General features: G+C 44.7%; 1 protein-coding gene across 19 annotated transcripts in view; it reads right to left on the reverse strand.

Moving 5' to 3' along the window:
* Window positions 1-20,872, reverse strand: part of PARD3 (par-3 family cell polarity regulator) — a 663,820-nt gene extending 642,948 nt beyond the window's left edge. For 14 of the 19 annotated variants that reach the window (XM_059184236.1, XM_059184243.1, XM_059184241.1 and 11 more), the window contains exon 1: window positions 20,648-20,872. In XM_059184236.1, coding sequence (XP_059040219.1) covers window positions 20,648-20,767 — 120 coding nt within the window. In that variant the 5' untranslated portion in view covers window positions 20,768-20,872. The remainder of the gene's footprint in view (window positions 1-20,647) is intronic. The other 5 variants (XM_059184238.1, XM_059184235.1, XM_059184227.1 and 2 more) reach the window with 1 other exon arrangement.
* Window positions 20,873-26,696: the final 5,824 nt, after the last annotated feature.

Raw genomic sequence — 26,696 nt, forward strand, 5'->3', positions numbered from 1 at the left:
CCGAGCACGGAGTCCGACGCGGGACTCGATCCCAGGACTCCGGGATCATGACCCGAGCCGAAGGCAGCTGCCCAACCAACTGAGCCACCCAGGCGTCCCAGCATTTCTGTGTCTCTTAAAGATGGAAGGAATCCTTGAAGACCAAAGAGGCAAAGGAAATGCATGTATTAAATGAAGACCAAAGAGGCAAAGGAAATGCAGACAAAAGACAGACTTCATAGCCATAATCCAGTCAGACTAGCAGAAAAGTTGTGAAAAGTGTCATCCCACACCCAAAGCACATAGCCAAAGAGGCACCTGACATGCACCAACAAAGCCCCCAACAGACCAGACTCATGCAAGGGTCCGGTAAGACAGAGCTGAGCCATGTGGACGGATGGAAAATATTCTAGACACCAGGAAACGTTTGTACTCCACCCTACATGAAATTTTCAGGAAATAGCTTGCTTTTTTTTTTTAATATTAAACACTGGTTTTTGAACTATCTTATGTAGAATCCCCATTTCAAGGATGTCATGACTCCGTGAAAGCACAGAACACGTTGATGTAGTTACTTTTTATGTCCCACTTCTTCACTCCACTCCATTAATATGGAAGAACCCAGACGCTAGACGTAAGATCGTTCACCACCACAACTACTATGCACCAACTGCCTACCTTGGGCCAAACTTGACATCAGGCCCCTCATCTATCTACCTCTCATTTAATCTACAAAGAGAAGATACAGGAGTTACAGCCTGGCTAACAGATGAACCAAATGAGGCTGGAGCCCTCCTTCCTGGGACCAGGGACTCACCGCTACAACACTGACCCAGGAGGCTCCCCGCTGCAGAGGCAGGAAGCGACTTCCCATGCCTGACAGGGACATGGTGGCATAACTTCTCTGAGAGCAAAGTAACAAAATATATAAACTGAGAGCCTTCAAAATGTCCCTGACTTCCCACCCAATAATCAGACCCCTAACTTAAACAAATGATCCAAACTCTGCACCAAATTTTATGCACTGAGATTATGCTATTTTTATATGGCGAAAAATAGGGAAACAAAAATACTATGCACCCTTAAATTTATGATGACAATTTTTAAAGACATAGGAAAACGCAAATATATCAAGTAAAATAAGTAGGAATAATTATAGATGAATCATGATCTCCACCGTTTAAAAAAGCATCTGTGTTTACATATACAGACAAAAAGACTGAAAATAAATACTAAAATTTTAGATTATTCTGGATGGTAAAATGATGGGTGACACGGTCTTCTGTACAATCAACTGTACATTCCAAGTTCTCTATTAGTATGTATTTATCTTACGGGAAACAATCAATACTTAACATTTGTCAAGAAAGCATTCATTCTGCTCCCTCAAACCCGTGTCTCTGTGGAGGCATCATGTGCCCCCAGTGCTGAATCAGGAAGTACAAAGAGATTTCATCTGCAGAAGCAGATTGTCTGAAACACTGTGCAGCTCTGGGCTGGGATAAAAACTTGTCATATTCCTTGTTAATTATTGATGAATCTGGAAGTTGCCTCATTTATTAAAGACTTATGTGCTTTCCAAGGCAACAGGCACACACTGAAGCCTGTAATCTGGTGTGAGTAAGCAGTTTCTAGATGGTAATAGGATTACTTGTGGTGTTCTCATTCAAAGGACAAAATCCAATAAAATAAATTGTAGAATGTGTTTGTTTAAAGAAAACACTCACATATTGTCTTCCACTTCCTCTGCCAGCACTAACTTAGCAATCAGTCAGATCCCCAAGGACACATGCACAGTAATGATGCTGATACACAAACAAGGGGGGGGGGGGGGATTATTTTGCAGGCAACACCACAGAGCAGCAACAACAGATTAGCCGAAAGTGACAGAGAATGGAAACCTGGGGCCTCTGCCCTCCCCCATGATAAGGGGAGCAACTCTGCATCGCCCTGATTTCTCCCCCCACCCCACTGGAGCACTGAATTCTCTCACAGCCAGGCCTGATAATGAGCCAGCATTCAGGCAATACAGTTTATAAGAAAACGAGGGGGAAAGGAGTGGGGGGGAGGAATCGTGAATATCCTCTTTAAAACGAAGCAGGAAAATTCAAGTTATAGCTGAATTAACACCAAAAAAAAAAAAAAAAAAGAAAAAAAAGAAAAGGTTTTTTTCCTAAACATGCCAGCAATGATCGTTTACTGAACCATATAAAAACTGACTGCATTTCTATAATTCATGGAATTATATAAGAAAATCATTTATTACTTGGAAGACAGCCTATAAGTATAAAATAATCCCAAGTCTTTTACTGGAAAACTCAAACAGTTACAAAAACCCCTTCTATCCCAGCCCCCCACATGCACGTGCCCACACACACACACATACACACACACACACATATACACACCGATGTGGTGCACACAGACATCCATACAAGTGAGCACACTCAGAGGACACATACATGGACATACACACTTCGGTTGATAATCTCAGACTATCATAAAATATAAGAGAATTCCACTGAAAGAAACAAATACAACTGACAGACTATTTTGAAGTGTTTCTTCCTCTATCCAGTGCGGCAAAACAAAATATATTTTTTTCTATAAGAACATTATAGGACATGCTCTGGCCAGGCAAGCATTACCACATTCTAATGTCCTAGGCCATTCTAAAAGATGCAGAAGGCCCTACCGATCACCACAGAGCATTGGCTCTGCAGGAGGCCACAGCCAGCTCAGACCACCCTAAGTTAAGTCTGGGGGCCCCACAGTCAGTCACCAGTGGAAGCCGCTGGCCTGAGGCTCCATGACTTGAGCATCCCTTGAGCTCCACTGTGCTACTGTGGAATACCAGACTAGGGCTTGCAGAGCTCCCAATCCTATTGCCACCCCGCGTGACACCCTCAGAGGCACGACGGTGCCCCAGTGGCCCTACTCAGGCCAGCATTTTGCCTCAGGCAATTGGGATCCAAGCCAATGCTCTATCTGATTTAAAAGACCAGTTAGTTCTTCAGAAGGACTGTTTCCGCCTTCTTGGAAGAGACAAGAATGAGGGACCATGGTTGGTGGGAAAGCGAGAGCCAGGCCAGCACCACTTCACACCGGTGAGCCCCCTAGTGCCTCCTCGGTCAAGGGTCTGGGAACTCTAAGACACCATCTGCGGCTTCATGTGTACTGGCCCTTGTGTTTCTCCTTTGCCAGCTTCGTCTAATTTCCCCTGCCTGACCTCTCGGGTGCCTCCAGGATGGATGGGGTCAGTCCCCACAGAAGGCACAACTGCCCCCCGTCCACAGACTCCGCACGGATCTCTTCCTTTGCCGGACGCTGGGAGTGGGAAGATCTGCGACAACAGAATGGAGTCCAAACGGTCCTCCCAATTGAAACAGAAGGGAAGCGATGACCATGTTTCAAACACCCAGTTCAAGCCACCAGTTCACTTCGCTAACTCAATTCAAAAACGTTTTCATTAGCACAGCAGCACCTGTTCTGCCATTATCACGTCTCAGAGATGCCACTCCTCACAGAACAGCTAATGCAAAGAAACACACTTTAATATTCATTCAGACTTAATTATAAAAGATTAAAAAAAAAAAAAAAACTTTTGGCCCTACGCAGCCAAAGAAGCATTTCTTTATCAACTACAGCATTGGTCAGAGCTGCCCTGCAGTCTTTTTTCCATAAAGAATACATTTTACCCTCTTTTATCCACTTTATGGACAAGCCACCCACCACCTGGAACTTGCATATCCACCCATAATCTTCATGGGGACCTCTGAGCACAGTAAATCCAGCGTGTCAAGCCACACTTGTCAGCAGCATGAGGCAGAGAGCACTACGAATTCTTCACGGGAGACAGGCAGCTCAGAAGAGCACCACACTGAAAGACACACTGAAGAAATCCCTCCTGATGGTATCTGCTTATTTTCTCTTAAAAGCTCATCCACTTTAATTATTTACAAGTAATAAAACACTTAATAACTTCCTTTCAAAAAGCACATGTTCTGGTAATTATTCTTTGTATCCCTTTTAACTTGACTTACTGAATTTTCAATCTCTCTGGGCTGTGGGCGGGGAGTCAGGGAAGGGACCATTTGGGGTGTGCCTAGCGCTGTGGGCCAGCATGGCCCCCCCACGCACACGGTGCCCAGAGGAAAGGAAGCCCAGGGCCGGTCAGAGAGCCCAGAATGCCACCCAAGGGAGCGGGGATGCTGTCCTGACAGCAACAGGAAGCCTCTTAAGTTTTCTGAGCAAAGGAGCATAGTGCTGGCAGCAGTGACAGGAGAACGAAGGACAAAGTAAGAAGGAGAAGAAGAAAGAGAATCCCAGGCCAGGAGACACGTTCATCATCAAAGGAATTGGGAAACTCGGCACAACCTCGGGGAAACCCAAGAGTCAGCTCTGTCACCGACGGGGCCGACGGAAGCAGGTGCAGGGAGCTAAAGGGGGAAAGCCAGGCTGGGGTCTGTTTTCAGGCTGACAAATTTGAATTTTACTTGCAAAGCCATGCAGAACCCATGGACTTCTCTGTACCAGAGCGCTGTGATGAAGTTTACCTTGCTGGAAATACATAGCATAGATCATTTCACACGGGTCAGAAGTTTGTGACCCAGGAGATAGCCAATACAAATTCTGGCTGAGGAGCTGTTTCTTCCCAAAACCTAAAGCACACCAATCATATGCGAAGTGCTTCATTCTAAGCAAAACTGGACAAATGTAAGCAATAATCACATTTAGAACATTACAATGGAGCTCCATCTTACTCAAAGTTTAGGTTCTAACTGGCAGGGGTAGAGTAAACTTAACACACAATTAAATTATCCTTTAAAACTCCATTTAATCACCATAAGCACAGGCACTAGGAGGTGCTCCCCCAACAGGGTGTTGGCGGGGTGTTGGGGGGAGGGGGGGTTGGGTAAAGATACAGGTTTTCTCACCTCCAATGTCACCGTCAGGCCACACGCCACACATTCACTAAGTGGGCAATCCTATAACTGCCTTTACCTTTTCCACTTTGTCTCTGCTGAGCATGTAGAATGTAATCCATTAAAGTGAAATATCCCTGTGCTACAATACCCATAAACTTCTACCGAAACAAACAAAACACATTGAAAAAGTAATGAGCTCTCCTTTCAACATGGCGCTTCTCTGGCAAATGGTATATAATTTAAAACATTATCAGTGGACAAAAGTCAATCTCCACCATTGCCCAGAATCGTATCTAAGGAAGGTAAATTCATGCTCAAGTTCTGATCAGTACGCAGACCTGCAGAAGACAGCCTTCTGAACACTACGCCCTAGCAGGCTGCTGAAACGACTTCATTTCCTCATCTGTGTACTAGCGTGAGGGGTACTACAGCTTATTTACCTCAGAGGACATTCCAATAAAGGAATCATGAGTGGCACAAACACTTTGAACCTCTCAGAGAAGATGCCACATAAACTCAAGGTGTTATTACCATTATCTCTTTCTACTGAGTAGCCTGGGAAAGCTGTCAGATCTTTGAACTCATGAATTATGAACACAAAGTACTTCTTAGGTTTGTCGGCTTCAAAAGTTCAGAATACACATTTTATGGCCAAGAACAGGACAACTTTAAAACATGACACAAAACAATAAAAAGACTACCTGTTTAATGTTACGTGCAATACACACACACACACACACACACACTGCATTCACACATTCCTATAGCAGAACAAAGATGGCCACAACTTAAATTAAGAGTTGACCTCTTTGCATTAGTAAGTGGAGTAGATGTCCTCTGCTCTGTAATCCAGGCCTCTTAATGACTGGTTTGGTGCATAGAAGAGAGGGGTTAATGATGCTGTGCTGACTTCCAGGACTAGGTCTTAAGAGTGTCCTCCTCCTGTCTCTGTAGGAGCCCTTGAACCACAGCATAAGAAGTCCAGCTACCCTGAGACCTCCATTCTAGAGCTGCTATGTGTAGGTGCTCTTTTTTTCTTTTTTTTTTCTTTTTTCCATATACTGTTTATTATACATGTCATGGGATAAACACGGAGAAATACTGGCTTCAATGAGATTTAAAATGATCTTTACATCAAAAGGGCTGAGGGGCGTGGAAGGTAGGTTTGGGAAAGACAGGGTACATACATTTTTAGATTGGGATTGAAAATTTGCCTATAGCAACTTACAAATCAAGGCGCCACACAAATCCTTCAGGGTCACAAACACTCAAATACACGCAATGTTCTTGGGAGCATGTGCAAAGTCCCTGCAGAGGGCTGTAGAAGCATCCCTCCACTGTATCCCACTTCTGCTTCCTGGCTGAGTGGCAGCTGAGCCCAGGCTTCCCGCTACCCCGACCAAGCACCACACTTGTGAATGAAGCCATCTAGGAGCCTCCAGACCACATCATCTAGCAGCTGGACAGCCCCACCTAACCCCAATGGAGAAGACTCACTCTGTTGAGCCCGGTCCAAATTCTCAACCCACAAAATGAGAAATAATTAAATAGTTGTTGATTTACACCCTTAAGTTTTGGGTATTTGGTTATGCAACAATACCCAAATATACATTAACTTTCAAACAACGTTTTTGCTGGTCAACTTATGGTAAGGTGTTATGTGACACTGCTGAATAAGATAAAAAAATTCTTACATAGGCATCGCTATCAGGGCTATAAAATTCAGTACTAGCAAGTTCTCACAGCTACAGTGTATTTGAAGGCAACGTTTCGAATATTACAAAGAACTATACTTTGCAGCTCTGAAAACACCTTAAGGAAATGACTTCCTGTTGAGGTCACCTCTCACTAGTCATGCCACAAACACTTGAAGCACAGTGTTAGGCTCTTGGCTTGCTAAGGGCACAGCACTTCACTGGCACTGGAAAAGAACTTCAAATGATTTCAAGGAAGCTGGCAAAATCTATGTGAAGAACAGCAGCTCAGGAGGGAACACAATTCCAGACTTCAAGTTATATTACAAAGCTGTAGCAATCAAAACAGTACGGTACTGGCACAAAAAATTGGTCACATAGAGTGATGGAATTGAACAGAAAACCCAGACATAAACCCACATTATATGACCAACTAATCTTCAATAAAGAAGGAAAGAATATCCAAGGGAAAAAAGATAGCCTCTTCAACAAATGGTGTTGGGAAAATTAGAGCACAAAGTGATGCTTACGGGGGGGGGGGGGGGGGGGTCCAGTGGTGAAATAGGCGATGGGGATTAAAGAGTGGACTTGTCACGATGAGCACCAGGTGATGTATGGAAGGGCTGAATCACTTATATTGTACACCTGAAACTAACATAACACTGTTAACTAAGTGAAATTAAAATAAAAACTTAAAAGAAAAAAGAAAAGCTTAGTTATCTGTCCACTTTTCCCTACCTTCAATAAAACAGAAAACATATAAAAACATAGGACATAAGGAGACATATTGACAGAAATAGCAATGCCATATTGAAGATACAAGAACTGATCGTGGTCAAAGCCTCAGACCAGAAGCACATATTTGCCAGCATTAGCCAGGCCACCCTCGGCACTCTGGTGTGGGAATGGGAAAGGGTGCATGAGAATATTCTAAGAAGCAGAGTATGAAAAGTGTGTAAAAGGAACCCACTACTGGCTTTGAAAGTGTGCCTGTGGGCATTATTTACTGTGACACCCTAAAATGCAAGGGCCACAGCAGTCTGTCACAGTGTAGTAAGTCATGGTGCAGGCTTTGTAGTCAGAGGGGTCCACCTAAGACGGCCAAGCCATCAGGCATCAGATGTGCAACCTTTTGCAACTTTCTCATCCTCTGTAGCCTCAGTGTCCTTACCCGTAAACTTGGGATTGAATCAACACCGCCCTCCACCCTACTTATTAACATATACACACAAAGCACTGGGCCCAGTACTTAGGGCCTGACACACAAGATGCCCCATAAATGCTAACCATTACTGCTGATAATGGTACACCCACCAATATTCCTGATTCTCCCCCCACCCCTATGAAACTCCTCAATGACTTGGGGCTGAGAAAACTTGATAGGTATCCCAGTTAAAGGTCCTTTCTCAACATCTACCCAACCTGACAGGCAAGTAAATAATGCCTCAATACAGCACATCCTGTGTAAGAGCTTTCGATCATCAGTGCTGACCTAAAAATCTTAATAACACCAAAAGCAAAGACTATACTGAGAATATCACTCCCCTGAAATCTAAAAAGAAAGCAGTTTCCCTCCTAATATGTAGGAAAAACAACCCAAAAAGAAGAGCTTTACCGGTTCAGCTTAAAGATCTGAAGCACACCATTCACCTTTCAAAACAGACTATGAGCTGTCTCAAATTCCCCGAAATTAAAAAAGTTCTTACCAAAAGGGGGGGGGGGGGGTATGTGAGGTGATGAATGCAATGTATTACAGAAAATCTTCACAATGTGTATCAGATCATCACACTGTACACTTTAAATGTTATCTGTCAATAAAGCTAGAACAATGACGACAAAGAATACTCCAGAGCTTGTTTCTCTACAGTTTTACAGAAAGTTATTCTGGAAAGTTTTTGAAAGTACCATCCCACACTTTCATTAGCCAAGCACAAAAACTCAGGAAGTTGTGAAGGGAAGAGAGAGAGAGAAATTCCCATCTCCCATGTGGCCACATCTCTTTTTTGTATCCTGTATGAAACAAAAACTTTCAATTTCAAATGCACTCATGTGAAACCATGTTTACAAACACACACTGGAAGGGATCCAAGCCAAAATATGAACACTGCACAAAGAGATAAAGTTTCATTACTTTAATCACTACCTAGCAACTGCCCGAAACACATATGGAGAGAGGGAGAAACATTATTTTAATAAGATGTTTAAGGCCCTCAAACAGAGAAAGATAATCGTCAATAGTGTGGTGTGGAAAGATAAATGAGAAAAGGTGATCCACTTGAATAGGAAGACAGTCCACTGTTGACAGCTTGGCAAGTCTAACACGGTAACGCTGCCGTGCCCAGGAGCTGAGCAAGTCTTCAAGACGCCACTCCCTACGTAGTATGATAAACAGGTCAGCTCTTGGGTGAAGTCCTCAGGTGACTGGCACCAGGTGCCTTTAGCTGAACTAAAGCATTAAAAGTTGCATCAATCTGTCAATCCTTACACTTACCTACCTAAACAAAAGATGTTTTGTGTTCATTTATTGATGATTTAGCTCCCCAAAATCACCTTCTTAAGATCCAGAGAAGGGTAAAGAATAGGATGGGTACATGAATTATAGAGGCCTATAGAATAAAGGATTACAGAGGTCACATTTTTATGTCAGCTTTTCCATTTTATTTTACAACTGAGATAATCTCTTTGAACCCCCGGGTATTCTTGGAACTAGTACTAGTTAGTAAATTCTGAAGTTTTTAAAAGCATTTCTGTATTTTATAAGTATAAATACTATTTATAATTTCTTAGTTTTATTCTTTCCAAGTTTCAAAAGATATTTTTAAATGGAAATGTATAACCAAAGTTTTTTAAAATACAACAAAGAAATTTTACATAATTTCCGTTGATGCAGCAGAATGACAGCTGCAATTTTAGAAAGTTACAAGGGCTAATAGTAAAAACAAGTAAAAAGTGACACAGGCTAAGATAGTTGGACAAACACATTTCTCCTTGATCTGTAAAAGAATCAGCTTTAACCACTAAGTGATCAGAACATTTGCTTTCCTCTATTTTCAACTAATTCACTAGTAAATACTAATACTGGAATTTCTATAGTTCTTTTTTTTTTTTAAGATTTTATTCATTTATTCGACAGACAGATCACAAGGAGGCAGAGAGAGAGAGAGGGGAAAGCAGACTTTCTGTTGAGCACACAGCCCGTTGTGGGACTCGATCCCAGGACCCTGAGATCATGACCTGAGTCGAAAGCAGAGGCAATCCCCTGAGCCACCCAGGTGCCCCTCTATAGTTCTTTAGAAGGAAAAAGTGACCCCTTAACAAATCATCCTGAAAAATGACCATTTGGTATCACAAATCAAATAAAAATCAACTTTATGAATAAGCCATTAAAATTGTGTTTAATCTGTATTTAAAACTTGAAGAAAAAGACCTAAGAGTCTGTTATATGAAGAAGCATTACCTACATTAAGTCACTTACTGTTCATTCCTCCAACCAAAGGATAGCATCCCCAAGTTACAGATGGGAAAACTGAGGCACACAAAGTTTGTGGGACTTGCCAAAGTTCAAAACTACTGGAAACCAAAACCAAAACTGGAAAAACTGTGGACATCCTGGGAAAATCTAAATGGGTGTCACTGGGATTTAACTTCTTAAATTGCAGAAAAATGTTTCCATGGTTTTTTAAGGAAGAACAGTTTTACCACAAATTCAATTTCCCACATCCAGCACAGTTCTAATGAGGATGAAAAGAAACAATTTAGAAGAGTTGATTCAAGTGAGACAATCACTGACAACCACTCATTGCACAAATGAAAGAACAGTACAGCTAACATCTACTCCATTTTACCCATACGATGCATTTTTTTTACATTCTCTCTTCAAGCCCTAACAACAATCCCATGAAGTAAGTGTCACTAAAAGCCAAGGATCCTGGGCTTACGGAGGTTACCCTTCTTGCTCTCAGACACACAAATGCAGAATCTGCAATCTACTCTTCTGAATCCTGGTCCAGAGTGTGTCAATCTGATATGCTGCCTCCTAGGAGACAAAAACACCCATAACCAAACTTTCCACCGTCAGCCAACTGTGTTTTTCCAAACATCTGTGTTTTAAAAAGTGGCTCATAAAATACAAAAGATAAAACTGACCCCACCATAGAACGTTCAGGGTTTTATCACTCTTCCAAGTTTTCTTGGGGGGGGAAAAAAATCCTGACAGTATGTGTCTTCAAAATCTAAAATATACTCCTTTCATAGTTCTCAGACAGTACAAATGCTCAAATATTTCACCATCCGCCAGATGCAGTTGCTGAAGCATTATCAATCCAACTGATGCACTTTCACTAATAGGTCCTCTTGATTTGCCTGAAAGGTTTTTTCCCCAGGTCTCTAACAGAGTGGTAAAAGTACCAAATCCTACATTCAACTTTAATGGATTCAGTGATTTGTCATATCCTGTGTGGTGGTACCTCGGGAACCAATATCCTGTACATTTTACTTCCCTCTTTTGCAGGTGCTGCTGGCTGTAATAAGAGAAATTTCAGTTTAGAGTATAACCCTGCTGGGCAGGAACCCAGCTAACTATTCACACATGACTTTGCACACTGGGTTTCAGAATTATAAATTATGCATCTTAAATGCCTTTGTAGTAGAACAAAGTTTGTTCCCTGGAAAATAGTTTACTTTTTAATTCTAGATCTAATATTGCACTCAGAAAATTAAAACAGACTAAAAAATCTTCCAGAATTTACTGTATACGTTAAAGAAACAGAAAACTCAGTCTCATATCAGCAACCTACATAAAAATGGTATTATCTCTTTATATTTTTAATCTGTTAATACAACATAGTTTTGGTATTTAGTAATCTTAGGTTTCTGAGATATGTAGCAAATTATTTTCTGAAGTGCTAGAGAAGGCATTTTTATTGTATGAATTTTACTGTATGAATTTTTATTGATTTTTATTGTGGAATATCTCAAACAGGCCTTTCCCAAAATATAAACCCTTTCATATAAATTAGTTTTCTACTCTCAAGGGATATGATAGAAATAACGAACAAGAAAAACCACACACCAGAAAAAATGTCTGGGTTCCAAAAATTAGGTCATACAGAATTTGAATATTAAAGATAATCAAAAGGGAAGAATATTACTGCCATGTCTAAAACCACTTAAATTGGGCGCCTGGGTGGCTCAGTGGGTTAAGCCGCTGCCTTCGGCTCAGGTCATGATCTCAGGGTCCTGGGATCGAGTCCCGCATCGGGCTCTCTGCTCGGCGGGGAGCCTGCTTCCCTCTCTCTCTCTGCCTGCCTCTCCATCTACTTGTGATTTCTCTCTGTCAAATAAATAAATTAAAAAATAATAATAATAAAATAAAAAAAAAATAAAACCACTTAAATTTATACTACTATCAAAATAACAACTTCAAGACTACATATGTGTATGTACGTGTATACACATATCCTACATTTAGTATCAGGCACTATCACATACTCAGTTATACTTCACAAAGGGATAGTGTCATTAAGTCACTTCTAAGCATGTAATTTATCCTAAAAGACACTTCTCTTGAGATGGTAAGGAATTCTGAAGGACACTCCAGGCAAAATACATCCTAACTTCCAACAGCGTGTGTTTGACCCCACGGTCAACTCCCATCATTTCAAAGTAAGGGAAGCAAAATACTTTCGCAGGGAGGTGGGTGGGTCAGGGATCCTGCACCCTGCCTGCTCTGAAAAGTCACTCTACATCACCCATACCTCATGGTTCCATGAGCACCATAACCAACAATATAGACTAGGTCGGAGCATCTCTAGCTCTGGGGACTGGCATCGGGAGCCCAGCCCAGAACTTCTGAATACGGGAAGATGAAGATGGCGAAACGAAGCCTCACGAACTTGTGAGATTTGCCAAAGCTCAAAATGACTGAGGATCAAAACCAAAAACTGGAAAAGCTCTTCCACAATGGACATCTTTGGAACCTCTTAATCAGCCTTCACTCAATAAAGGCAGCTGGTGAGCTAGGCAGGAAGAAATCCCTGGCTGACCGTGAGCAGGTGAACTGCCAGGGAAGCCTGCAAGGAAGGAGAGAAGTTAACAAAGGCGAGCCCAGGGGCTTGGAGTCTTAGCAGCGAACAGCTTACCAGACAGCAACAGGTCAGAGTGAGAGGCCCAAGAAAGCAGGGTTTACACACTGTATACAAAACTCCTAAAAATAGCCAGTTTTCACTTGAGATTTCTGAGCATCTCTGATGCAGTAATACATGTTTATGGGACTCTCAGAACTATAAAACACCTAAAAAGTGAGCTTTATTCACAGTAACCTATGGAGTCTATTTTTTAACGTCTTTGCTGAGACAAAATCACAAACCATAAAATTCACCCATTTAAACTGTACAACTCAAAGATTTTTATCATATTCACAGAGTCATACAATCACTCACTATCTAAATTTAGAATATTCTCATTACCCCCAAAGCAAACCCACGAGCAGCCATTCTCCATTACTCACTCCCAAACCCAGTCCTCTATAACCACTACTCTACTTTCTCTACCTACAGATGTGCCTGTGTCAGGTCATTTTGTATATACGGAATCATGTAATATACATGGGCTTCTGTGCCTGGCACAGTGTTTGCAAGGTTCATTCACGTTGCAGCATGAATCAGTATTTCACTCATTCTTATGGCTGAGTAATATAATATTCTAATGTATGGATAGACCATATATTGTTCTGTTGGACATCTGGGTTGTTTCCAATTGGTAGCTGTTATGGAGAATGCTGCTATGAAGACTCATGTACATGATTTTTGGGTGAACATGTTTTTATTTCTATTCTATATTTTACAGTCTGTTTTTAAGAGAAAAAAATTAAATAATTGACATTTCATGTGGATTTGGAGATTTCAATTTTATTTCTAAGTTCCAATATCAATGGATAGAAGAAAAAGATAAGCAAAAGTAATATTTAATGTCATAAGCCACCTGAAGATGGCAAGGCAGACCCAAGAAGATGCAAAGCTATGAAAAAAAAAAAAAGTCACATGTACATACTCCTTCCAAGTGAAAGAAATCTTAAAGATAAAATGACTAAAAAGCAAACAAAGATCACCTTTCTACCATGTTCACACAGCTCTGCATTGCTTTTCATAAAGCTTTCTCTTTTCTATGTAAAACAGAAAAGATACCAAAAATAGGTAAAATTATATAAATTTCTGATTCCCCAACTCTCTGTATGGCCACTAACCTTGGTTCTGGCTAGACCTGGTGTATGAGTGGCCACATGGGAGGAGGAAAGCACACTGTGTGGGCTGAACCAACTATTTTACCCTGTGGAAAATGAACTGAGGAAATACCTCCCTGGACCAGTTTTACACATTTCTTTCCATCCCCGAAAAAAATGCATAAGGCTCCAAACATCTATTATGTGTCCAACATCACTAAGCTGCCTCCAATTCTACAGGGAAGTACAAAGCTCCCAGGACAGAAGGATGAGCTATGGGTTAGGGGTACAAGTGATACTGAGCGCTGCCTCCGTGACCAACTCATCCAGGTCTGCCATGAGCCAAGAAGCACCTCACGTCAGCCAGACTCTCTCTGTGAATCTCAGATCCTAAACATTTCTATTTACTGCTGGCACTTACCCAAGGATCTCAACTGACAGAATTAGAGGCGCCAGACCCAACATAGGTATGTTTCCGGGCCAGATTCCCACACTGCTCTGGCCACCTGCCTTGAACCAGGCCCAATGCAAACCCTATGACTATCCCTCTGCTTGGTCTGAAAACAGACTGAACTCCTTCAAAAGAGCTGAGACAAAAAGAGTAACTTCCAGGGACTCCAAATCACACTAAATCTTACTGTCAATTATAATCTGTTTGTACCAATATGCCAGACACATCAAACCCTAAAGGGCTAGTCATACAGTCTTCCAAGTAAAAGTATACTTTTTGTGTAATAATGCATGCGATGTGTTTATCCTGAGCTTTTTATTTACTCAACCGGTTAAGATTCCTCTGCAGCAGATGTTGGCTCTCCAAGTAAGACTGAGGCAGGACTACCGCCCTCAAGCATGTCCCCAGAAGGAGACGGAGCTCAGTTGTGTTCTGCAGATAAGCACTGTTAACAGAGGGCACAGTAATGCTCATTCACCCAGGTCAGTCCAGGAGCTAAGGCCCCAGGAGAAGCACAGACTGGAGAGCCTCAAACATCCTGAGATGCAGGGCCAGCCTCCCAAAGATGCTGGTTTGAGACGAGGCTCAAAAGATGAGCAGACACAGACAGTGGGCATGGGGGCAGCATACAGAAGAACAGACAACACTACGGCAGAGGCAGAAACGTGCGAGCAAGTGCCTGTGGGTAGAATATGGGATGGGGAAGCCCGGTGAGGGAGTGGCTAGAGGCAGGAGGGGTCCCACAAGGGACAGGTTGTGCTGAGGTGACATGCAGAGGCACTTACACAAAAGACTACAATGAGATTTGCGTTTTTAGAAAGATCAGCCTTTCAGACAGGTTGCATTTCTTTTTCACTTTGAGAGGAAAGACAGAAAATGTTCATAAAACAACATTTATTTCACTTCACTATTTGTTTGCTTGTCCCTATTGTCATTCAAACTCTGCCACAATGTAACTATTTCCCCAAGTTTCAATAAGCTTGTAAGAGTGTAACAACAAGCAGTTATATATGTATTTGCAGGAAAAGCTCATACCAACTGTTAAGACTTTTCATAAAAAACCATGACTTAGGGATGTCTGGGTGACTCAGTGGGTTAAGCCGCTGCCTTCGGCTCAGGTCATCATCCCAGGGTCCTGGGATCGAGTCCTGCATTGGGCTCCTTGCTTGGCAGGGAGTCTGCTTCTCTATCTGCCTCCGCCTCCCACTCTGACTACTTGTGTGCTTCCTTTCTCACGCTCTCTCGCTCTCTCTGACAAATAAATAAAATCTTTTTTAAAAAATGACTTATCATGTTTTTAGTAATCAGCAGTACCCCCCCCCAAAAAAAGCACATTTTCAAAAGTTACTGTCGGTAAACTCAAGTTTGTTTTAATAACAACGAATCACTATTAAACAACTCAGGTTTCCATGCTTCAGGGACAAAAGCAGTGGCCCACAGGCCAGAGGCCCAGATGATCAAGCTAGAGTAAAGCCAATATTGGCTGCATTTATGTTCCCTGATACACATACACACATGCGTGTGGGTGCACACACACACACACACACACACACACAGAGGCACACACTTTGCTCCTCTGACTGCTGTGCTGCTTAGGTAAATATTAACATTTTTACCTATTCTTTAATTAAATGACATACTACCTTCTTTAGTAAAGAGGAAAAAACAAGCAGGAATGATAGGATACTTGGGAAAGTTTCCCAGCAAGTAAAACTGGTGAGTAAAACACCAGTGATTCAGCTCTAGCACTAAAGACTCTCCCATTCATCATCTGTTCAGTACTCACATTAACCCTGCCAAGGGAGTAACCCACTTTAGACAGAGGAAAAATGAGTTTCTATAGGGTTAGTTTGCCCCAAGGTTAACTGGTAATACAGAACAGTAATACCTACCAATAATAAATAAACCTAGGTCTCCAAACCCAATCCAAAATTCTCACTGTCCCCTAAGAGAAGAGGGCTATGGGGGAAGGCAGGGAATTAACAGGTTCCAGCAACTTCCCTCCCTCACTTTACCCTACTCCTATTCCTTCTCAGCATTCAGCAGCACTTTGGACAGAAGGCAGATCTCATCCAAACAGCTGCTCCAGATGTTCTCCCAGAGGACCAGGAGTCCATACTGCTGCCCTGGCCAAATACCCGACTCCCTCCCATACCATCCAACCATATAAAGTCCCAGTGTCATGCCCCCTCATCCACAGTCCTCCTGATCCTGACCCACCACCTGGCATGAATGCCCCTCAGGAGCCACAGCAACCCAGAAAGCCCGAATCAACTGTGTTCACACTGTTCTCCTTCATGCAATCCCTTCCTTCCCAGCTTGCAGACACAGGAGATGCCTCCAGAGGCTCATGCCTGGACCCCACTGCAGACCTGCAGAAGCAGGACATCTTAGGCAGGGAGGTGCTTTCTGAGATCGCTCCACTAGCCAGTTAGGAAGCACTACCCTCTAGTAGGGCTCACTAAGCCCAATAACAACTCTAGGGACAAAAGAGGATTTCCCCTCCCCCACCCAATGCCTAATGACCACTCACATCTCTGAACTCCAGAAGCAATTACTGTCTGCACCACCCTGTTGCCAAGCAGTGCTCCCACCTACTATTACTATTGTATGTACTCATCTGGTCTCCTAGATATTCTTCTCAAGTGCAACAATTTCATCTAATACTTCTCCATAGAGCATAACATTTTGTACACAGCAGCCCTCCAAAATAGCAACTTTTTTTTTTTAAACAAACACGAAGACTTTCTTATCTTTCTCCTAGCCAGATTTAGGATGTACAGCAGGAAAAAAGGGAAGCCTCGGGGCCAGACTTGATTCACTCAAAATTAAGGAGTGGCCCGCAAAGAAAACCTCAGAAACCAAGGGCACCACACTTAAAAGTCACTGCAGTTGGTGCTCTGCACCCTGTGTCCATCAGGATTCAAGGATGAGTCAGGCTGCAGGCATGAGAAGAACGAACAGACCCATATACAGCAGACAGTCCTCCAAGTCTAAGCACTCAAGACTAGTTCCTCCAACAGAATTCTCGATGTCTAGCAGAACACCCTCCTTAAACAGGGTCTGGATGAGGATGGGTGGATGGAGATGGAACAGTCAAAACATTTTCACCCATCAGTGATCATAAGCAGAAAAACATTTTTCCACTAGAGGAAAAAAAAAAATCATGACTAAGTGTAAGCCTTTAAATATCTGCTTATTGAGGGCATTTCTGGTATTGTCACATCACTCCACTGTCCAAAAAAATTGATTTGTTTAACCTGAAAAAAGCTCAAATACAATGCCAAATAAAATAGCCCCATGACACTACAAAATGCTTATTGCAGAGAAAACTTTAGTGACCTGGGATCTTTCCTTCCCTTTTCCTTTCTTCTTATTGGGGGAGCGGGTGGAGGTGGGGGGAAATTTTAGCTGATTTTTATACAACGCTATAAACATGATCTTTCCACATTTTTCCCCACCAGATGGGAGTCTGTCAAGCCACAGGTCACCTAGCAACTTAAACACCACTCTGCAGCTAGCCAGCTACCCAATTCTTCATACAAAACTTACTTTGTCCTATTAAACAATAAGCGGTAAAGAAGAGAGAATAAGAGTTAAAGCAAGTGTTAATATGTGTTTGCTTCATAATCACCTTAAATGAGGTGGAAGAAAAGGGAAGGAAGACTAAACTTTAATCTTAACCGTTACCTAACAATTTAAGAAGAAAAAACACCAATGAAGACACTCAGCCTCTGACAACATCTGAGCTCAACAGTCTTGTGATTCAATGATTAAACTTTGTGTACTACAAAGTCCATCTTAAAATTCACCCACTGAACTGTGAATTGCACTGAAAGAGCCTTTAAACAATTTTAGAACGCCCTGACTCATCTCTGACTCCTCCCCCTCATTTATATCCAACTCCAATGCTACCATCACCCTGAGAATCACCCTTCCTTCCATCTACACCTGGTGATCTCACATTTACCCTCTAAAAACTCAGCTCAAGGGGCACCTGGGTGGCTCAATTGGTTAAGCAACTATCAACTATCCTCTTTGGCTCAGGTCATGATCCTGGAGTCCTGGGACCAAGTCCCTTGGGCTCCCTGCTCAGCAGGGAGTCTGTTCTTTCTCTAACTTTCCCCCCTCTCGTGCTCGATCGCTCTCTCTCTCTCTCTCAAATAAATAAAATCTTTTTAAAAAATACAAATAGTATAAAAACTAGCTCATATAACCCTTCTCTTAGGCATGCCTCCCCAGACTCTTAAGAAAACTGCACTCCCTTTTCCATCTTCCCAGGTCACTGGGAAACAACTACACTAATATTTAAAACCAAGGTCCAGATCTATCACTAAGAGTCTTCAGGTACATCTACCAACACCACAGACACAGTCCCTTCTCCAGGCACCACAGCATGATAGTCTACAGCACGGTCACCTTCACTTAAGGACAACGGAGCCTCTTGTCCTAGACCCTGACACTCCCAACTTTCACAAAGCAGCCAGTGGGCTCCCTAGATTTCCAGCACCCAGAATGATGCCTTTAACACAGTAAATGCTTAAGAATTTCTGTAGAAGGAATGAATGATTCGATCAAATCAACGACTACAGTTTTATCTCCCAAACGGGCTTTTCAACCAAAGTCCATGGTGTGCATAGTGAAAGAGAACTAATTTTAACCATGTAAAATGAAACGAAATGTCCTCTCTGTTCAGTAACACAGGCACACTGCCTAGGTTGTATTATTGTATTTCTCTTCCCTTTCACAACTTATTTTGGTCTCCAAAATGCATATGCAATCTGATTATTGATTTAGAACATTTAGATCATAAACTGCCATTCATAAACAATTTTTTAAAATGTTAAATGTAGGTTTTAGAGTTCTGTTTTCCCTTGTCAGCACTGTAAGATAAACGGGTGCCCAATTTCCACTAATTGTATTTGATTTTCAATAACAGTTAAACCAACTGTAAGAAGCATTTTAGAGCTGTTAAATATAGTCAACATCTTCCATCTTTCTGTCAGGTTTCTAAACGTTTCCCCAGATGATCTTCAAAAGGCCAAATTTATGCTATTCTATTCAATATATACTATAAACCAAACAACAGTGTAGAAAGTTTTTCTCCCTTAATTTCGGAGAAAATTGGATTATGCAGCCTGTATACACCGAAGTGGGCAATGCCACCGGTCCCTCTTGTCTGCTGCCCCTCAGCCTGCACAGGAGCTAGGCCACTCCACCACCGAAAACATGAGAAATTTTTTAAGTGAACACGCTTTCCACCAAATGTTACTCTACAGCAAAGGAAATATCCTCAGGTGCTTGACAGAAACTTCGGAGGCGTGGGCTGTTGTCAAACAGACAGCAGATAAAACAATTTAACAAAATGCCTTTTCACTTCTGACACATTGTAGAGGAATGCAGTTAAGTGGAGACAATGTTATCACTCCACGAAGAAAAAGGGAAATCTACTCCACTCCGAAATCAGGCCCCAGCTCCGCAGCCTCAGCACCATATGAAACTAGTTCCAGATAGGTATACGCTGAGGTCCTCGGCAGGAAAACTTTTAATTCAGTGACTGATCAGGGCTGTGCCTTTTAAAGGAGTCCTCCTGCACGGGAGCCTCCCAAGCACCGAGATTCCGTCCCCAACCAATGTCCGCGAGCCCGTGGGAGCAGGCGTCCCTCTCGGGGCTGCCGGCTACTGTCCCCCACCAGCTGCCCCCGAACCGCGCTGGGGCGGCCCTGCCCGCGGGCAACCGGGAGCGAAGGGCTCGTGGCTTCGGCTCCTTCCCCCGCCCGGACGTAGGCAGTGCTGGAGCACAAACGCCCGGCTCTCCGCCGTGTGGGGAATAATTAAACTCTCCTCCAACCAAAAAAGTTCCCTTTCCCCAGCCTTTGCCGCGGGGCCTGGGAGCGGGGAAAGGCCTGAGGCTGGATTTCCACCCCCTGCAGCCGGGGGAGAGGCGTCCGGCCAGGCTTCGCCCGCGCTCCGGAGGGCTGGGTTCGGGCTCGGCCCCTAACAGGCTCCGAAGGGGCTCCGGTGGCCGACGCCCGCCCCGCGGCCGGAGCCCCGAGGGAGAGGCGGCCTGCGCTCGACCAGGAGGAGCCGCGGGGTCCGGCGCGCTCACCCGGGGCTGCACCCGCGCCCGCCCCACCGGCCAGGCCCGCGCGGAGAACTTTGCCGCCCGCAGCTCCGGGCCGGGGGCGCCCGCGAGGCCCCGGCCCGGCCGCCGCACTTTCCCTTTCCCCGCCTCCCCTCCGTCTCCCTCCTCCCCTTTCCAGGAAGCGCCATATTGATCCCGGCGCCTTCCCCCTCCTCCTCTTCCTCCTCCCTCTCCTCCTCCCCCCTTCCCCCGCCCCCACCCCCGGCGCCCCGTGCGCCCCCGGCCCCTCACCTTGGCGATGGCCTTCCGGTAGCGGGTCACGGCTTGCTGGATGAGGCTGAAAACTTTCATGTGGCCGTCTCCGCACGGCACGACCACCCGGGTCCTCCCGAAGCACACGGTCACTTTCATGCCGCCGCCGCCGCCGTCGCGGGCCGGCCCGCGCCCCTCGCTGACCGCGGCGGGAGCGGCCCCGGGCAGGGGCGGCTGGACGCTGGGAGCGGCGGGGCCGCTGCACGGGCGCGCGGGAGGCTAGGGGCGCGGGCAAGCGGCGGCGCCGGGGGGCCGCTCGGCTAGCATGCCCGGCCCGGCCCGGCCGCCCTCGCCTGGCCCGGAGCTCGCCTCGCCTCTCCCCCGCTGCAGCGCCCGCAGCCTCCGGCCACCTGTTCGGCGTCTCGGCGCGCTTGACGGCGGCGGCCCGGGGCTGTGTGGCGCTCGCGCTCACTCGGGGCCGCTGGGGGAGGGGCGGCGGCGAGGGGAGGGGAGGAGGAGGAGCAGGGCCGGGCACACAACACCGCGCACATGCGGCAGGGGGAGGCGCGGCCCGCTCCCCGCGCGGGGCGGAGCGCACGCCCGCGGGCCCACGCCCCCGCCGACTCCCTCCCTGGGGCGCGGGCGGCCGCGGGACCCCGACCGCACGGCCCGCCCCGGCCGGCTGTCTTCCGCTTGGGCCAGCCCTTTCCCGAGCGCCGCCGCGGAGGTGGAGGCCGCGGCACCCCTCCCCTCGCCTCGCCGACCCCCGCGCTGGGCACCGCGGCCCCCACCCGCCCCCCTCAAGCGCTCCGACGCGCTGCGGGGCTGCGCTCGTCGCGCTGAGCCCCTCCTCCGGGGCGCCGCTCCACACACCCCCCATCCCCGAGGTCTCTCCAGAGCCCACCCCCTTTCTTTGTCACTTTTAATCCCCTTCCTCAGGCTAGGGGGTTCGGGAGAAATCGTTTCTGGAGAAAGCACTTTACTCTTGGCGCCGCGGACTCAATGCACAGGGACTCCTGGAGAGGAGCCGTCCCCACGTTACCACCGAAGGATAGGGACGGGACTGGGCCGGGATGTTCCGGCGGAGGTTTCTTCTCCCGCGGGGGCCCTCGCGCCGCGGACATCTCTCCCCCCACCTCGGGCCCGCATCTTGGCAGGGTTTTTGCACTGGCTGGCTTGCTGGGCTGCAAGGCCGGGCGGAGGCTGTTACGCGTTAAAAGCAAAAATTAATCGTCTGCTCTGGGGAGAGGTTGGTGAAGCTCTGACTCGACCCGGCCATTCTCTAGAAGCCGTACTATTTACCCTGAAGTTTCCTGTGACCGGGTGATGACCCACCCACTTCAACATGTAGATTTAAACATCTGCAAGTCCCATAATTTTATTTCTTAAAATTCCGCAACACAAGCAATCCTAACGCAAATTCATGAACAATACATTTAGAATGCCTGTAGGGAAGCTGTGCAAGGGGATCCCCACGATGCGCTGGCGCTTAACTCGGGCACTTAAACCCCAGAAAGAGAAAGCAACTCTGTAATGAGTTACATGCATGCGGGACCTGAGACATTTTTTTAAAAAGTGGATGGTATCAAGAAAAGCAACCGGCGCTCCTCTCTGTCTTAGTTATGAGCTACGATTCCTTAATAACGGTATGTCACTGTGTTTACAGAATGACAAAGGTCAGCAAAGAGTCTTTTGTTCATGTCTGTCCTAAATGGTAGTAAATTCATTTTTTCCAGTTATTCCTAGAATACGTGAATTAACAGCTGCCTTGAGCTGACATAGAACGTCAGCATTTACAGCAGGAAGAGCAGGTGATCACCCTTCCATCCCAACACACCTCCCATTTTAAAAATAAGGAAACAGATCATCTGCTTTCCAGACTCCCTAGCACTTTCCCCTGCCCCACACTGCCCCAGGTATAGTACAATTTGTCACTTAAAAAAAAAAATTATACTTCCTCTCATCTACAGTCCTAGACCAATGTACTCATCGGTTCTGGCAAACCAGTGCATTAAGCAGGTGCTGGGTGTCATCATCACCATCTTACCTCAGGATATCCACTGAGTGTTGAAGTCCCTTGCCCAAGGCCACAGAGAAAGCTTGAGGCAGACCCAGAAATAGAGTCCCCGTTTCCTTCCACACATTCGTGGGAAAGGCTCATTATACTCCTATTTGGCTGGAACGTTCCACATTTCTAACCAATAATTAAGTTTGTGATAGTTTGTAACTATGATAACAACTCATGCTGAGGTCTTCTTGCTTCTTGTACTAATAGTTGGGTCCACACAATTACCCATAATTGTAGATGTTGTTTCTGTTTTAATGCATGGGGGAGGGAGGAGTATACTAGTTTAGAGTGGGGCTTTCTCAAAATAATTGATTGAAAAATAAGTTGCAGAGCACATCAGACACCAGAAGTCTCTAGATTCAGATCCTGACTCTACCAATTTACCAGCACCTTAGACATGACACACAGTCTCTCTCTAGCCTCAGTTTTATCAACTGAAAAGTGGACTGATGGTCTCTGTCTCATCAATTATATGGATTAAATAAAATAAAGTGGGGTGTCTGGGTGGCTCAGTCGTTAAGCATCTGCCTTTGGCTCAGATCATGATCCCAGGGTCCTAGGATTGATGGTGCATTAGGCTTCCTGCTCAGCAGAAAGCCTGCCTCTCCCTCTCCCACTCCCCCTGCTTGTGTTCCCTCTCTTGCTGTGTCTCTCTGTGTCAAATAAATCAATAAAATCTTTTTTAAAAAATGTTTTTAAGTCTACTTAACTAGCTTAAGAAACTTAAAGTTTTATTTAAATCAACCTAGTTTTTCTAGATATAGTGATTCCCTTTATGTTAATAAATGATAAAAAACTAATACTGTGTTAATTTTTGATACCAGATTCTTGGGTATCTTGAGTCAAATTCATAAAATTGCCTCACAAATAGTGAATCTACTCTCACCAATGTGCTTCACTAACATCTAACCATGAAGATCCATTAGAGCCAGGCTACCTAATCGGTTCCGGCCTAAATGGACAAAAAAGGAAACCCCATCCTAATGAGAACCCAAATCCTCAAAGTCAAGGGTGGAATGTTATATAAATATTTTCTGGTGTGTTTACTCTCTTAAATTCAGCATATATCAGGTGGAAAAAAATTGTAGCCCTTATCCTATTTGTACTTCTCCTTTACAGTTGATTGATTTGACTGGTTTTAAAAACCTCAGAGAATTTTGAGAATTAATTGGGATCCACCTGGGTTTTGTGCCTATCTGCAAATGAAAATGGGCAGGTGTGACCACCTGGACTGTAATCTCAATTATATCCATCAGCACTCACGTGCCCTGTGAAATACATATACCACATGGGCACAAAGAGTATCCTATTACCTGGCATCTTCCCCTTAGAAAGGTAGTAATTAAGAATTAAGAAGACATTTACAAGAGTTTCTGAAATTCGGTCATACATTGAAAATTGAAGTTATCTCTGGGATATTTCACCCACATATTGAGTGCCTCTCCATAAGTATTAAATTTAAGATCGTGTTAACACTTGCACAAGCACAGTCTAATAGAAGAATCAGATCAGTATTCACCAAATAATTTTTGTCTAACCTCTTTGTACCAAGCATTGCACTGTAGGCTAGGTGTGTAAGTTCCTCTCATTTTTTATTAAGATTTATTTATTTATTTGACAGAGATCACAAGTAGATAGAGAGGCAGGCGGGGCGTGGGGGTGGGGGGAGCAGGCTCCCTGCTGAGCAGAGAGCCCAATCCAGGACCCTGAGATCATGACCTGAGCCAAAGGCAGAGGCTTTAATCCACTGAGCCACCCAGGTGCCCCTATAAGTTCCTCTCTCATGAGATGCTCAGTCTAGTAAGAGCTTCAGATGTGGACAGGTAGCCACTGGAGAATGTGATAGGTGGAGGCCTCCAGAGAAAATGTGAACTCCTTCTGGGAAGAAAGGGAGAAAGGTGGAAGCAGGCCATCTAGAAGAAAGCAGTCAAGAGAAGCATAAAGCAAACCTCCTTTGTCACTTCAAATCTTCATGTAGCTGCAGAAGAAATTGAGTTTAATGATATCTCTTATTTAACCTAGTAGATCCTAAATATTATCATTTCCACATGTAATCAGCTTTTCAAAAATACTAATGATATTTTTCGTACACCTTTGACTATGAATTCCTCATGACCTCCATGTGTAGTTTATCCTTAGAGTATATCTCGGTTTGAACCAGCCCTCCATATTCATCCACTCATGCGTGACTCATTCATCAAACACTGTTTAACTAGCATGTGTCCAATCTCTGGAGGGTTCAGTGGCTGCGTGAGGCTGGTGGCTACCGTACTGGACAGCACCGCTGCGGAGGACGGGACCACTGATGGCTGGAAGCCACGGGCACCATCAGGGAACATACACATGGATCCAGCTCCCTGGGGGCAGAGACTATACTCTTCACAGAACTTCCCCAGAACTGCTCTAGGGTGGGGGAAAAGAGGACTTCTCGACATAGATATGAATCGTGTAATAGTACCGTGGTGTTTAAGAAAAAAAGTACAAAGACTGGGGGAAATCAGAGCTGCACGTGGGCTCAGTTGAGCCTCCCTGATGTGCAACATTAAACATAAGTCTAGTAACCGTGGTTTTTCTAATGAAACAGGAGCTTGTATGAATTGGATGGGTGAGAGAAATGGCCAATGAAAAAAGGAAAAAAAAAAAAAAGCAAGAAAGGAAAAGAGTAAGAGAGGAGAGGAGCCTTAATGATCCCCGACCTGCTGAAAGCAGTCATCAGACACGAAAAGTACAGGGAGTGACTCGGTTCACAACAAAAGTAAATTGTATAGGACAGGATTGGCCCTGCCAGGCTTCCTCAGGCTATCTCCTTTCCCTCTCACATCCAACGCTGCGTCTTCACCCTAGAGGCTAGTATGATCCAAATGGCTCCAAAGGACACCTGACTCACCAGCTTGTGATTACAGAATGGAGTAGTATTTACTTTTATGCCCTGACCACACATATCCAAGCCCTCACCTTCAAAATATTGCAGGGTTGCCCTCCACCAATCCATCAGCTCTAGTTCCCACATTCTTGCTTTCCTGTTCCAGTTTGCAGAAACAACTGGAAGTGTGTCAGCATTGCTCTGTTGATACAGCCCATGTTGAAAAAGCTGGCATCCAGGCTGAGTTCACCACTTCTGGATGTCCCCGGTGTCACTCACCCAGCGTCAGAGACTCAGAAAAGGCCTGGGTCACCTGCAGAAACCTCAGAGACCTAGAAGGACCTGAGTGGCCCACCATCTTTTTGACAGCTGTCATGGCCCAACACTCAGAGCCCAGGTTCCCTAATCAAATGCCTCTGTCCTTCCCAGGCTCCAATGTCAAAAAACAAGGGAATTTGTTGATGAAGTCAACGAAGACATACCCACCAGGGCACAGAGCAGGGGCGAGGCTGGACCAGATGGTGATATTAAACTCAACTACAGTAAAGACAGATGTGTAGAAAAACCAAGCAAAGGAGTCTTAGCCGTTTATTTCCTGGAGGTCCAGCGTGACCTAAGGCACATTGGATTCTGAGCATCCAAGGGCTGGACAGGCGTTTCCACATGATGCTTGATAAATGCCACTCTTTTCGGCTAAATCTTTTAAAGCAAAGTTCAGGGTCAAATTCTCTAGCAAGGCCTAGAATGCTGACCTTGTAAATTGCCAGGGAAGTCAGAGATGTAGGTAACAAGATTGCTACTATCTATGGAGTTTCAGAATCTGAACTGGGATTCTCTGCTGGGTAGGAGACCATTCTGCCTTCTCTTCAATGTGGGCAGGGTTCTACCAGGAACACAAAGTACCGTAAGCCTTTATGTTTGTTTGTTTACTTGTTTTTAACCTTAAAAATTCAGAGAAAATGAGGTGGGAATGGAGGCAGATCAAGGGAATGATTTTAAACATTCCTTAAGAAGTAAAATTCTCCTCACCCAGGAGACACTTAATGTGTGACAGCTGAAGAAAAGGGGATGAAATGACGTCACCTAAAACCTCACGCCAATGCCTAGTTAAATCTCAGCTCTGAAAGTCTTCTGGTAAGGGGATAGGTACAAGGTTT

Source organism: Mustela lutreola, chromosome 8, assembly GCF_030435805.1.
Source record: "Mustela lutreola isolate mMusLut2 chromosome 8, mMusLut2.pri, whole genome shotgun sequence".
In the NCBI taxonomy this organism is placed as follows: domain Eukaryota; kingdom Metazoa; phylum Chordata; class Mammalia; order Carnivora; family Mustelidae; genus Mustela; species Mustela lutreola.